Below are 11,688 nucleotides of genomic sequence, written 5' to 3' on the forward strand. Positions count from 1 at the left end.
TGTATATGTATATGTATATGTATATGTATATGTATATGTATATGTATGTGTGTGTAAATAAGTGGCTTTGTCCCATTGCACTGATTCTCCAGTGATATCTGAAGGGCCAGAACTTTGGTAAGTCAAGCCTGCATATTCCATAAGCTGTCATTTCAGAAGCTTGTGTTTACTCCACTGACTGTTGGGAATTGGGAGGGGAGTGTTGCTTGCTGTCTTAATATACTCTCCCCTTTAGTGTCTCATAAACAAAAGAAACAGAAAACTACACTTTGCATTTCTGTAAAGGGATAGAGCTGTGACATTTTTCCATCTTTGTTGTCAAGACTAACTATAGATAAAATCTGTATTTGTGATTTCCAAATGGTACATAGAAGTACCCCAAAGACATCACAGAAGCACCCTAGGGTATAATAACACTCTCAGAGGGGATTACAGGATAAATTCAGTCCTGAGGGATACAGGCTGAGTGGACATCTACTGGATGCTGTTGGCTCTGCGGCTCAGGTATGGTTCATGGAATAACAGTAGATCTCATTATACTCTTTCTATGATAGCAGAGTTAATAAGGCTGAGACTTTTGGTGATATCTAATATAACAAAACTTCCATAAAAAAACTAAGTGCAAGACAGGATTATGGCAATACTCAATTAGATTACCCACACCAGAGAAGTTATGAAGTATTCAAGGGCACATGATTGCCATTAACATACAGTAACTTTTATTTTGGGTTGAAATAAATATGTAATTTGGCCCTTTAAAATGTGTGCTATTTACTTTCTAAATTAAATTTATTTATTTTAATTTTGAGAATATTTATTATTTTTAATTGTGTGTATACGTGTATGTCCATGTGTGAGTTTGTGCACATGAATAAAGGTGCCCATAGAGGCCAGAAGGTCAGATGTCCTGGTGGTGGAGTTACACCTAGTTGTGAGCCATTAGGCTTGGGTGCTGGGAACTGAACTCAGGTTTTTTGTAAGATTATCAAGTGCTCCTAATCACTGAGGCATCTCTTCAGTCCCTAAGTTGTGTGTGTGTCTGTCCCCTAGCATGCTTGTGGAGAGTAGAGAAGAACTTGTAGGAGTTGTTTCTCTCCTTTCATCGTTCATGTGCTGTGAATTGAACTAGGTTTCTCAGACTCAGCAGCCAGTGCCTTTACCCTCTATGTCATGCTGGCAAGCTGTTTTTGCTGCCTCATTGTTGTTGTTTGTTCTAAGAGAAGACTCACCAGTAGCCGAGGCTGGACTGAAACCCTCATTGTGTAGCTGGGCCTTAGACTTGCAATCTTCAGCCTGCCTAAGACTCATGAGTGTTGGTATTATAGCTATGAGCTACTAGGCCTGGCTAATGTGCCACTGTTTCAAGAATCTGCTAAGTTGTTAGGACACACACAGTTGTGGAATCACAATGTTTAATAGAGCAAATGGTCAGAGAATTCACTTGTTCCAAAGAACCATGAAAAATTTACTAAAACCAAGAATGTCAGAACTGAAAAAGGTGTAAACCTGTTTCACAACTTGAAAAAAATAATTTTTATTATACCTACCTCCATAAGGATGAGTTCTGTAACTGGGACTTGGGGGGAATAAAGATGCAGCTGAGCTGTGAAGATCCAACCCACTCGAAAAATATATTCCGTGAATGGATGCAGGGGTTCCACCGTGAATGAGACCTTGGACACAGTCTAGGTCCAGAAGAGACAAAAGTCAGCACTTGTCCAATCACCATGCCCCATTGGGACATGGAGTTCAGGTTTTATAATTATATTAGCAGCTTAGTTACATACATTTTCTAGAATATAAGATAATCAACTTTTTTGTTTAAATTTCTCATCTGCTTCCTATCTGTGCAATATGGCTTGAATGATGGGTCAAAACTAGGTAAAGGGCATTTTACTGCCCATACACCTAGGTCTCTCTGTAAGTAAATAGGGTCCCAAAAGAAGACTGGGCAGTCTCAGAACACTGTTGCCTGCCTGAGATAAAAAAGAGAAAGACTACCTTGAATATAATTTATTGCTCAGGTGTGTTATTGAGCAGGAGAGAACTGGACAAAACAGGTACACCCATCCACAGGAGTGAATAGTGACCAAAATGTTGCTTCCTCCCCAGAAAGCACAGAGCTTCCTACAGCACCCTTTGCATCTTCCATTGGAAGTCATGGTGTGACATTAAGATGGAACCCTGCCAACATCTCTGGAGTAAAATACATCATTCAATGGAAGTATTCCCAACTTCCAGGAAGCTGGACTTACACAGAGGTGAGTAAAGCTATTTCCTTATCTAAACAAAGATATTTTGTCCCTAAATTATTCAAAGCTTCAAAATATTATGCCTTCCTCACCTGTGGTTTTGGTTTGCAAAGTGTCAGTTGCCTGTGCTCAAATAGTTCTTAAAATGTTTAAATGGAAAATTATTTGAAAAAAACTAAAAGATTGAGACCAGTTGTGGTGGAATAGGGATACAATCCCATCACTTGCTGGGCTGAGGATTGTGAGTTTGAGGCTAATCTGGGCAAGCTTCCATTGGCGGTTCAGAGGAATATCTCCCATAGATAAAGTAAATGACTTATTGACATTAATGCATTCTAGCACAGATTAAGAATTGTGGTTGGATTAGGTGAAACTTAATCTCTGCTACTCTAGGAAAAGTATATATTCTGCAAATGTAAGTCCTTCAGCAGAGCATCATAGAACCACTTTTGCTATTGATAGTTATCTGCCCTGCCTTTAAAAGGGATTCCAGCTAGGGTGAAGGGCAAGAGGGAGATTCTCACAGGGGTATGTTTTAATTTAGAAATGTAGGGTATGGTAGCCTTTCAGGATGGCCACTTTCAGAAAAGCATGAGCAAGTTTAGAAAAAAAATTCACCCAAGATACCAAATGTAGTAACATGGGAATATTCAAGTAAATCCTTAGGTTAAGTGCTGAATAACTGAAACCTTAGCTTTTCCATTTTGAAGAAGGGGAAGATGGCGTGAATAGTGTTGACTGATGTTTGAAAGCTCAGCTCCTGGTCTGTTTCACACCCAGAAGGATCTGGGCAGCCCTATCTCCAATGGCTCATCTGTCTCCACAAATGAACCTGAACTCCATGTCCCAATGGGGCTTGGTGATTGGACAAGTGCTGACTTTTGTCTCTTCTGGACCTAGACTGTGTCCAAGGTCTCATTCACGGTGGAACCCCTGCATCCATTCACGGAATATATTTTTCGAGTGGGTTGGATCTTCACAGCTCAGCTGCATCTTTATTCCCCCCCAAGTCCCAGTTACAGAACTCATCCTTATGGAGGTAGGCATATGTATGTCACTTGTAACATAAGAACATAATTCTGAAGCTTTGGTTTCATTTGTTTTTGTTTTAAGCAACAAAAGAAATCAAGTCCTTTGCTATTCCATGTTTATTGAGCTTTTAACTCTGTGCCCGGTAACATTTACAACTCTTCAGTGATCAAAACAATGACCCCTGCTCTTGTTGAGTCCACATTTTCTTCAAAGGGAAATGTGGTCATGACTAAACATGTAAGGGGTGCTGGTTAGTTATTGTTAACTTGATACAAACTAGAATCACTAGGAAGAGGAACCTCAATTGAAGAACTTCGTTCATTAGATTGGACTGTGGCAGCATTTTCTCAATTAATGATTGATGTGGGAGGGCTCAGCCCACTGTGGCTGATGCCACCCATGGGTGAATGGTCCAGGATTGTGTAAGAGAGCAGGCTGACTAAGCCAAGGGTAGGAAGCCAGTAAGCAGCACTTCTTTGCTTCAGTTTATGCTTAAGGTTTCTGCCTTGAGTTCCTACCCTGATTCCTCTTTGTGATGGACTGTAACTGTAAGCCAAAACAAACCAGTTCTTCCCCAAAATACTGGTTTTGTCAGTGTTTGAGGGTTTTAATAAGAACCCAAACTAAGGCAGAAATTGATATTAGAGAGTAAACTATTGCTGTGGCAGACCTGGAAACAGAAAATATGTCAGTGTGTTGGAGTGAATGAGACACTCACTGCAGGAACAAAGGAGGAGCTGTATGTTTTACTTTAATCTGCAGCACTTCAAGCCTGGCCCTAAGCCAGCATCTGACCTTAGGTTCTAAGAGGAAATGTCAGAGAATAATCAGTAGAGGAGGTCACAGAATCTCTGAGACCTAATTACCAAAGAAAGGACACTCATGAAGGAAGGAGACATGCCCCCAACTAATTTCATCAGGTTGCCAGTTCTCGTTCTACCTTCTGCTGATGAGATACTCAGATACTTACGGTCACAACTATTGCTTATATTCTCTTTGGCCATAAGAATGATAAGATTTTAGTTGGTATTAGTGCCCTTTCCCCTTGGGTTATTCGAAAGAGAGCCCTATCTCCAACCAAGAGTAATGTTTATAAGACAGGTTTTTATTTTAAAAAGGAGACAATTTGTGTGTGTGTGTGTGTGTGTGTGTGTGTGTGTGTGTGAGAGAGAGAGAGAGAGAGAGAGAGAGAGAGAGAGAGAGAGAGAGAGAGATATTTGGATAACCATCCTTTCTTGCTGTGTGGTTGGTTTTTAACTTGTTTGAAGTGGAGCAGATCATATCTGGGTGTTGACTCTAATGAGTTGCTGTTGACATCCTGATTCTAATTCAGTGGGAGGTCATTTCTTTTTTTCCTTCACATAGGTTACTGAGTACATAGAGGCAAGGAGATACACCAAGATGTTTGTGTCCGATAATGATTAGTGTGAGAGTTTGGGAGGGATTTTATCAAAGGAAGACTATGAAGCTTATGGAAAAAGACCTTCTAAAGACAATCCAGTGTGATGGATGAACCATCTCACTCCTGCTACTTCTAGTCCACCATCAGTGGTCAGAACACTTGCCAAAGGTGTTCAGAAAGAGAGAACTCTACTCAAATTCAAATACATTAAAACACCATTCTGTGGAGAGAGCAGATACAACACTATTCCATGGGGCTAAGATATAATTAATAGGTGGAGACATGGAATGAAGTTGAGATGGCGAATCATTTGTTGGCCTTTCTGCAAGAAGCATATAGAATCTGTGGGTAAATGATTCATCATTTAATTCATGTTCCCTTCAACAATGGCAAGGGTAGGGTGTGAATGAGGTTGCCAGGCAGGGCTCTTGGGGACTTTGGAGGGCTGTAAAGGAGGTATCATCTAGATTGTTAGGGCAGATAATAGTACAAGCAAGGCAGATCATTCCAGTTCCTGCTTATCTGAAGCACATTTTCATCTGGAACTAGTCAGGCCATAGCTCATGAAGAAAAAAGCCCCATGACTTGCCTTGGTGACCTTGTGATAATTACTGACTCCCTATTATGCAGACTCTTCTTCTAATGTGCTTCCTTCCCACAGTTCCCTTAGATCTCCAGAGGTTTTTGACAGCTCTTTGTCTAGGAGATAGGTTCTATTTGAGTCTCCGACATTGTGTTGCTTCATAAGTTAAAATTGAGGAAATGTAACAGTCTTAGTATAGTTCAGTACTCAGCTGGTATGATTAAGAGAGCAAGAATTCTAGCTCAAATTTTCTAACTGCCATCCCTCAGTCACATTTTTCAGTATTAATCAAAAGATCTTATTTCTGTTAACCTTTAAGCACATTTTTCCTTATTCTAGTCTAAGAGCATAGAAATCTGCACTTGGCACCCTCACCGTGTCATTCATTATCTCTTCAGTTCCAGAAACCGCACCTTTCATCACGAACATCGAAAGCTCCAGCCCTGACACCGTAGAGGTCAGCTGGGCTCCACCCTACTTCCCAGGTGGACCTATTTTGGGTTATAATTTAAGGCTGATCAGTAAAAATCAAAAATTAGATTCAGGGACACAGAGAACCAGTTTCCAGTTTTATTCTACTCTTCCAAACACCACCTACAGGTAAGAGAAAAACAGAAATAACACCAATCTTAATGTAGGCATGATGATGATTTAAGAAAGCTGGCTAAAACTCAGTTAAGTGTATTCAGAGACATGCCACTGACTCCATTGAGGTTGTACTTTTTCTCACGTTTGCATGTATATTAGAGCACACAGTTCTAAGCAAAAATGTTTTCAATATATCAGAGGATCCTTATAAATATGAAGCAATAATGACATATATACCATGGCTGTAATTTGTTTATTTAATCAAATATGAAAAAAATGAGGAGGTAAAATCCTGTTAGTGGTACTTTTTATTAACCACGGAGGATTATTTTATTGTTAGACTCTCTGGCATTTACTAAGACTTCTTTAAGCACAGGGGGAAATGGAGGTCATGCAGATAGCAGAGTTTGCTTTTTGACCCAGGTGACCCTCAACTGTCCCATGGGGAATGCAAACAAGGATGTGATTGATGTTCTCAAGGTGCCGGGCAGTGGCTCTGAGTAACTAGATCTATGCACTACCACAGGGTCTTTAAATAGACTCTCTGTTGCCCCTATATTTATCTCATGTTCACAACATGCCGTGTGAAACACATCTCTCCAAATTGTTTTTGGAATAGGTTTTCTATCGCAGCAGTCAATGAAGTTGGTGAGGGGCCAGAAGCAGAATCTATAATTACCACTCCATCCCCAGCAGGTATGGTCTAGGCTTCTCCTTTTTGTTACATAAGGATAAATGTTGACTGGGGTAAAGGTCAGAGTTCAGAGGTCATATGGAAGTCCTCAAGATCGCTTGACTTCATGCATGTTCTTTTTTTAGTACCTGATAATTCTTAATCTTACATTATTCTATATATCTGACAAATAGACAGATGGTATTAGAATTTTGAGATTTTGAGAAACAGAATGAAAAAAGTAAGCATTTTAAGAAAGATGGCTTCAAATAAATTCTTGGTTTTAGTTTAAATCAGTAGGTATGGTAATTTGCACTCACAAATTGAGGAGTTACATATAAGCTTTCTTATCTTGACATTGCTTCACATACACATTTTTACATCAGACATTTTCCCAGCCTGCTTTAATGTTTTAAGTATACATAAACATTAAGACTTTAAATATTAACTTTTGAAATTTTCAGTCTGTGGATTTATCTTATTTTTTGTAAGTATTCCTTTTTGGTTATTGTTTTTAAACAATTACCTTTGAAAACTACTGGTACTTACAAGAGCAAATGCTTTCTAAGAAGCACTGAATGATTTTTGGTAGAAATGAGTTAAGAGTTTTGATTAACTCAAGGACCCAAAGTTTCTTTAGAGTGTTTTCTACTTTCAGAACTCCATCTGCTGACTTGACTATCCCTTGCTCCAATCTTCATAAAACTATGTCAGTGACATTAGATGTCATTTATTATCAGCCAATAGTTTTTGGCTGTTCCTAGGCTCTAGGAAAAAAGAGGTATTCTTGTCATGCAGGAAGCATGTCCAAAGGAAAAGTTAAATATAGAACAAGGTTTTAGGTTACTAGTGATTATTGCTTACCATTTATTAATTGTCTGGAAAGTGTCTATCACCAATGGACCTTGCATCAGTTTCCAGCTGAACAGGATATCAGATCTCTGTAGCCTTCACATTTTATTTCAAGACATTTTTTCTGCTTGAAAAGGAGAAAAGTTGAAGGCAACACCTTCAACATAGCTAGTGTTATGATTTAACTTCTATTGGAACAAGGATGTTAAGATGGTGTAATATGTTATATGATATGGTCACAGAGTCCTACTTGACTGTCATCATATTTCCTATCCCAGCCATGGGTTTATGGAGATTATGCCACAGTTGCAATACCTCCAGAAATACTCCAGAAATACTCCAGAAAATTTGGTCAGTTTTTTTTTTTAAAGTGCTATTTCCCTTGAGCAGAACTAAAATGTTTTGTGTATGGTTGATCAGTCTGCCTATAAATCATGTTTTTTTTTCTAGTTCAAGAAGAAGAACAATGGCTCTTTTTATCCAGAAAAACTTCTCTAAGAAAGAGGTCTTTGAAGTACTTAGTAGATGAAGCACATTGCCTTTGGTCAGATGCTATACATCATAATATTACAGGTCAGTCTAACAGAATCATGTCTCTTTACTATGAAAAAGAAATACTTGGAATTTCTGGAAGAAAACTTCTGGAATAGAGGAATATTAAAAGTTGCTCTTGGATCCCAGAGCTAGATATGGTTCACCTGTTTCTGAGTTGTTGATCATTGGAATCCCATAGATCCCTGAAACCTTGTAGGATATTGCCAATGTTTCTGGTCATACTCCAGAACAGTTTCTGAAGACACCCATACTTTAGTCAAAGAACATGGAGAAATCAGACCTTGTACTGACCTGGAAGCTTTATCCTTTCTGAGTAGCTTTCATAGTGACGAGATGGGCAAAGGACACTATAGAGTGACTATTGGAAAACTATTCTCTGGATATGACTAAGCAGTTGTGCGTATGGACTCAGTGAATGTGACCAAATAGACGAGACCTATGTGAGATCAAGCCAGAAAAAATCCCAGCACAAATGGGGGTGGGTTCAAAAAATCTTATATCTGAGAGGAGCTATTGACAACTGCTATCTGCAGAGAGGCAGAGAGGGACTCTCCTTCCATGATCGTGAGACACTGCTCATGTCTGGAAGTGGCTCCATCCTCGGGTACATACTGGCAACACTATGTGGACACAGAGGGATTAGAAAAAGAATACATGAGGAAAGAGTGGTTTGGATAGAGGAAGAATTACAGGGGAGTTAATGGGGGATAGATTTGATCCAAAGACATTTATGAAACCCTCAGATAATAAAATAATATCCAAAAATTCTTTTGTGTCTGGGGATGTAGCCCAGATAGGACATGTGCTTAAACATGTCTGAGTGAGGCCTTGGAGAACTTCAGCAAGAAACAAACAACTCTACATCAAGTCCACTCTACCCTTAAGTTTTCCAGTGTTTCTAGAATTTACTCTCTTGAATATTTGTGGACTATACTATTCTAAATTCTCCTAGTATTTTTATAGACACTATGAAAATACCCAACATACTTGTACATATAAGTTGAATGTACTAGGAGAATTTAGAAGAGTACTTTTAAATTACATGAACTTCTATTTGACTTTAACAAATATTAATGACAAGTTTGCTTCAGTCTAAGTTTTTTCTGTCCCTAGGGACATTTAACCATATTTATGTGTTTGCTTGGCTCTTCTAGGAATATCAGTCAACGTTCAGCAGCAAGTGGTTTATTTCTCAGAAGGAACCATCATATGGATGAAGGGGGCTGCCAACATGTCTGATTTGTCTGACATGAGAATTTTTTACCAAGGCTCAGGTCTAGTCTCCTCTATCTCCATAGACTGGCTTTACCAAAGGATGTATTTCATCATGGATAAACTGGTTAGTTGGAGTGAATATGACTAGTTAGTTGGAGGGAATATGACTAGTTATCAATACTAACAAGCATATCTGGTGGTATCCAAAGATTTGTCTCACTGATTACTGACTTTAGATACTAGATTAGCAATGAATAATGGACTTAATTTACAAAATGGTCTACCTTTGACTTAGTGGAAGTCAGTTCTGGTCTACTATCAAGTCATCATTATTTGTGGCTTTTCATGGTTACAAGTTTTTTATTAATGATAATTTATCTACTTGTTGTTACTGTGTGAGATTGTCCATCATGGGCAAAGTCTGCTGCAGGCATCTTTAATTATGTGATAACCTGGGTTTATTTTAGTAGGTCTCTGAAAATATTTCAGTACTGGAATCTTTGAGAAGATATTCTCCCTGTGTTTCCAGGTTTCATTTTATAAGTACATGTTTATTGCAATGAACAAAGACAATGGCTCTACATGAAGTCCAGAAGCCCTTTACCCAAGTTTTAAAAATAATTGGGTCCCTCCATAAGCCAAGAAAAGTATACATATTATTGGTACTAATAGAATATAAGCCGATTAGGACATAAGATACAATGTTTCTTTTGTTTTTTAATACTGAGTATTTTTCTATAGCCCAAGCTGGCCCATTATCCACCATCTTTCTGCCTCAGCTTCCTCAACTCTGGTATTACAGATGTACATCAATTAAATTACCCTTTAAATGCATTTTTTAGAAGTCCATAGTCATTGTCACAATTCCAAGCACTGAACTGCACAGGAAATACTTGGCAGCTAAGATGAATGCAGCTAGACATTAATCCTATTGGTACATTTTTTGTTTTTTAGGTATATGTCTGTGACTTAGAGAGTTGCTCAAATTTTGAGGAAATTACTCCGTTCTCTATCATTGCACCTCAGAAAGTTGTGGTTGATTCTTATAATGGGTAAGTGTTAGTTTTGTAAACATGAATTCTCTTCCACTGGCAAAAATCTCTGTGAAGATCCTTTATGATCAGAACACTATGACACCTAATGAGTCCATGTGAGTGCCTCATTTTAGGTCAATTTAATTAAAATTGCTTTCAAATTTGTTTCCTTCCTCTTCTACAGAAAACTACAGTTTGATGTTAATGACCTTTTGTTAGAGACCTTGGGACCCCGACCCTAGTTCAAGACTTGACTCTACTTTATGATGGGAATCAGTACCTCATTGCTCTCGTTAACAGCCATATGTGAAGCTACTTCATTATGTGCCTCTGTAGCTGAGCCATACAGCTCTATTTCATCTCCTGGTCTAGCTCTTCCATCTATCAGGAAGCTGACTTAATAAGTAGGCTGCTGAACATCCATCTTCATGGGATGGGATTTGATGGTTGAGAACAAGTACATACTTAAAGTATAAGACTCCTTTTCTCTTATATGAAAAATGAAACATACAGCAAACAAACAAACAACAAAATCCCCACATATTTGGGCTCAGTCATGCTGCTCGGTGGCAGTGAGCTCCTTAGCAAGCAAGTCTGTCTCATTACTTTTGACAACAAGCTGTATCATCCTGAGAATGAAATGACGATACTTTATGTTAAATGTTCATGAGTATGTTTTGGCAAAAATATAGAAAGTTACGGGGTTATTTCTTAAATATGACTAAATAGCAACAAACTAATAAGGATGTCCATTGTAAGTAAGATTAAATGTTTTTCCTTATTGTGGGAATAAATTGGTTTTCATTTTAAATGAAATAAAAATTGCAGAGCATAATTTTTTCTTACATTGACATTCCTAGGAAAAGATTTCTCACTGTTAAAGTCAAGCTTTCCTACCCATATTCTTGAAAACTTTAGAAATTTCCTGTGTGTGTTCTGTGTGTATTCTTTCGTGTGTGAGTGCACGTGACAAATGCATGCCATCAAGCATACAGAAGGGCACATGTGTGGAGGTCAGATGACAACCTCTAGTGCTTGTCAAGTAGCCTGTTCTCTCTTCACCATCTGGCCTGTGAACTTCCAGGGATTCTCAAGACTCTCTCTCATCTTGCCATAGGAACATAGGCATGCTCCTGCTGCAGGCTTTATTTGGGTTCTGGCTATTTAAACAAAGGTCCCTGGGCAGCAAGCACTTTTACTCTCTGAGCAATCTCTCTAGCCCTGTAAATTTTTTTTTTATGGTTTTAGGTTTTAATTCCTGAATTATATATATATACAGTCTTCTGATTCTCTTGTCTCCATCTCCCAAGTTCTGGGATTACATGTGTGGACCACGATGCCTCACTTCATGAGGGACTGGGTATTGAACTCAGGCATTCATGCATGCTAGGGAAACTAAGCGAGTCACATCTCTAACCCAAAGTATAGACGTATAAACCAAACCAAACCAAACCAAACCAAACCAAACCAAACCAAACCAAACCAAACCAAACCAAACCAAA

General features: G+C 38.6%; 1 protein-coding gene across 5 annotated transcripts in view; it reads left to right on the top strand.

Moving 5' to 3' along the window:
* The window catches only part of Ros1 (ROS proto-oncogene 1, receptor tyrosine kinase), a 108,078-nt gene that overhangs the window by 20,750 nt on the left and 75,640 nt on the right, over positions 1-11,688 (top strand). For all 5 annotated transcript variants that reach the window (XM_028772599.1, XM_028772596.1, XM_028772598.1 and 2 more), the window contains exons 6-12: positions 2,113-2,261; positions 3,153-3,291; positions 5,668-5,869; positions 6,477-6,553; positions 7,833-7,955; positions 9,092-9,276; positions 10,107-10,204. In XM_028772599.1, the coding sequence (XP_028628432.1) occupies positions 2,113-2,261; positions 3,153-3,291; positions 5,668-5,869; positions 6,477-6,553; positions 7,833-7,955; positions 9,092-9,276; positions 10,107-10,204 (973 nt within the window). The remainder of the gene's footprint in view (positions 1-2,112; positions 2,262-3,152; positions 3,292-5,667; positions 5,870-6,476; positions 6,554-7,832; positions 7,956-9,091; positions 9,277-10,106; positions 10,205-11,688) is intronic.

This window comes from Grammomys surdaster, unplaced genomic scaffold (assembly GCF_004785775.1).
Source record: "Grammomys surdaster isolate TR1022 unplaced genomic scaffold, NIH_TR_1.0 215, whole genome shotgun sequence".
NCBI lineage: Eukaryota > Metazoa > Chordata > Mammalia > Rodentia > Muridae > Grammomys > Grammomys surdaster.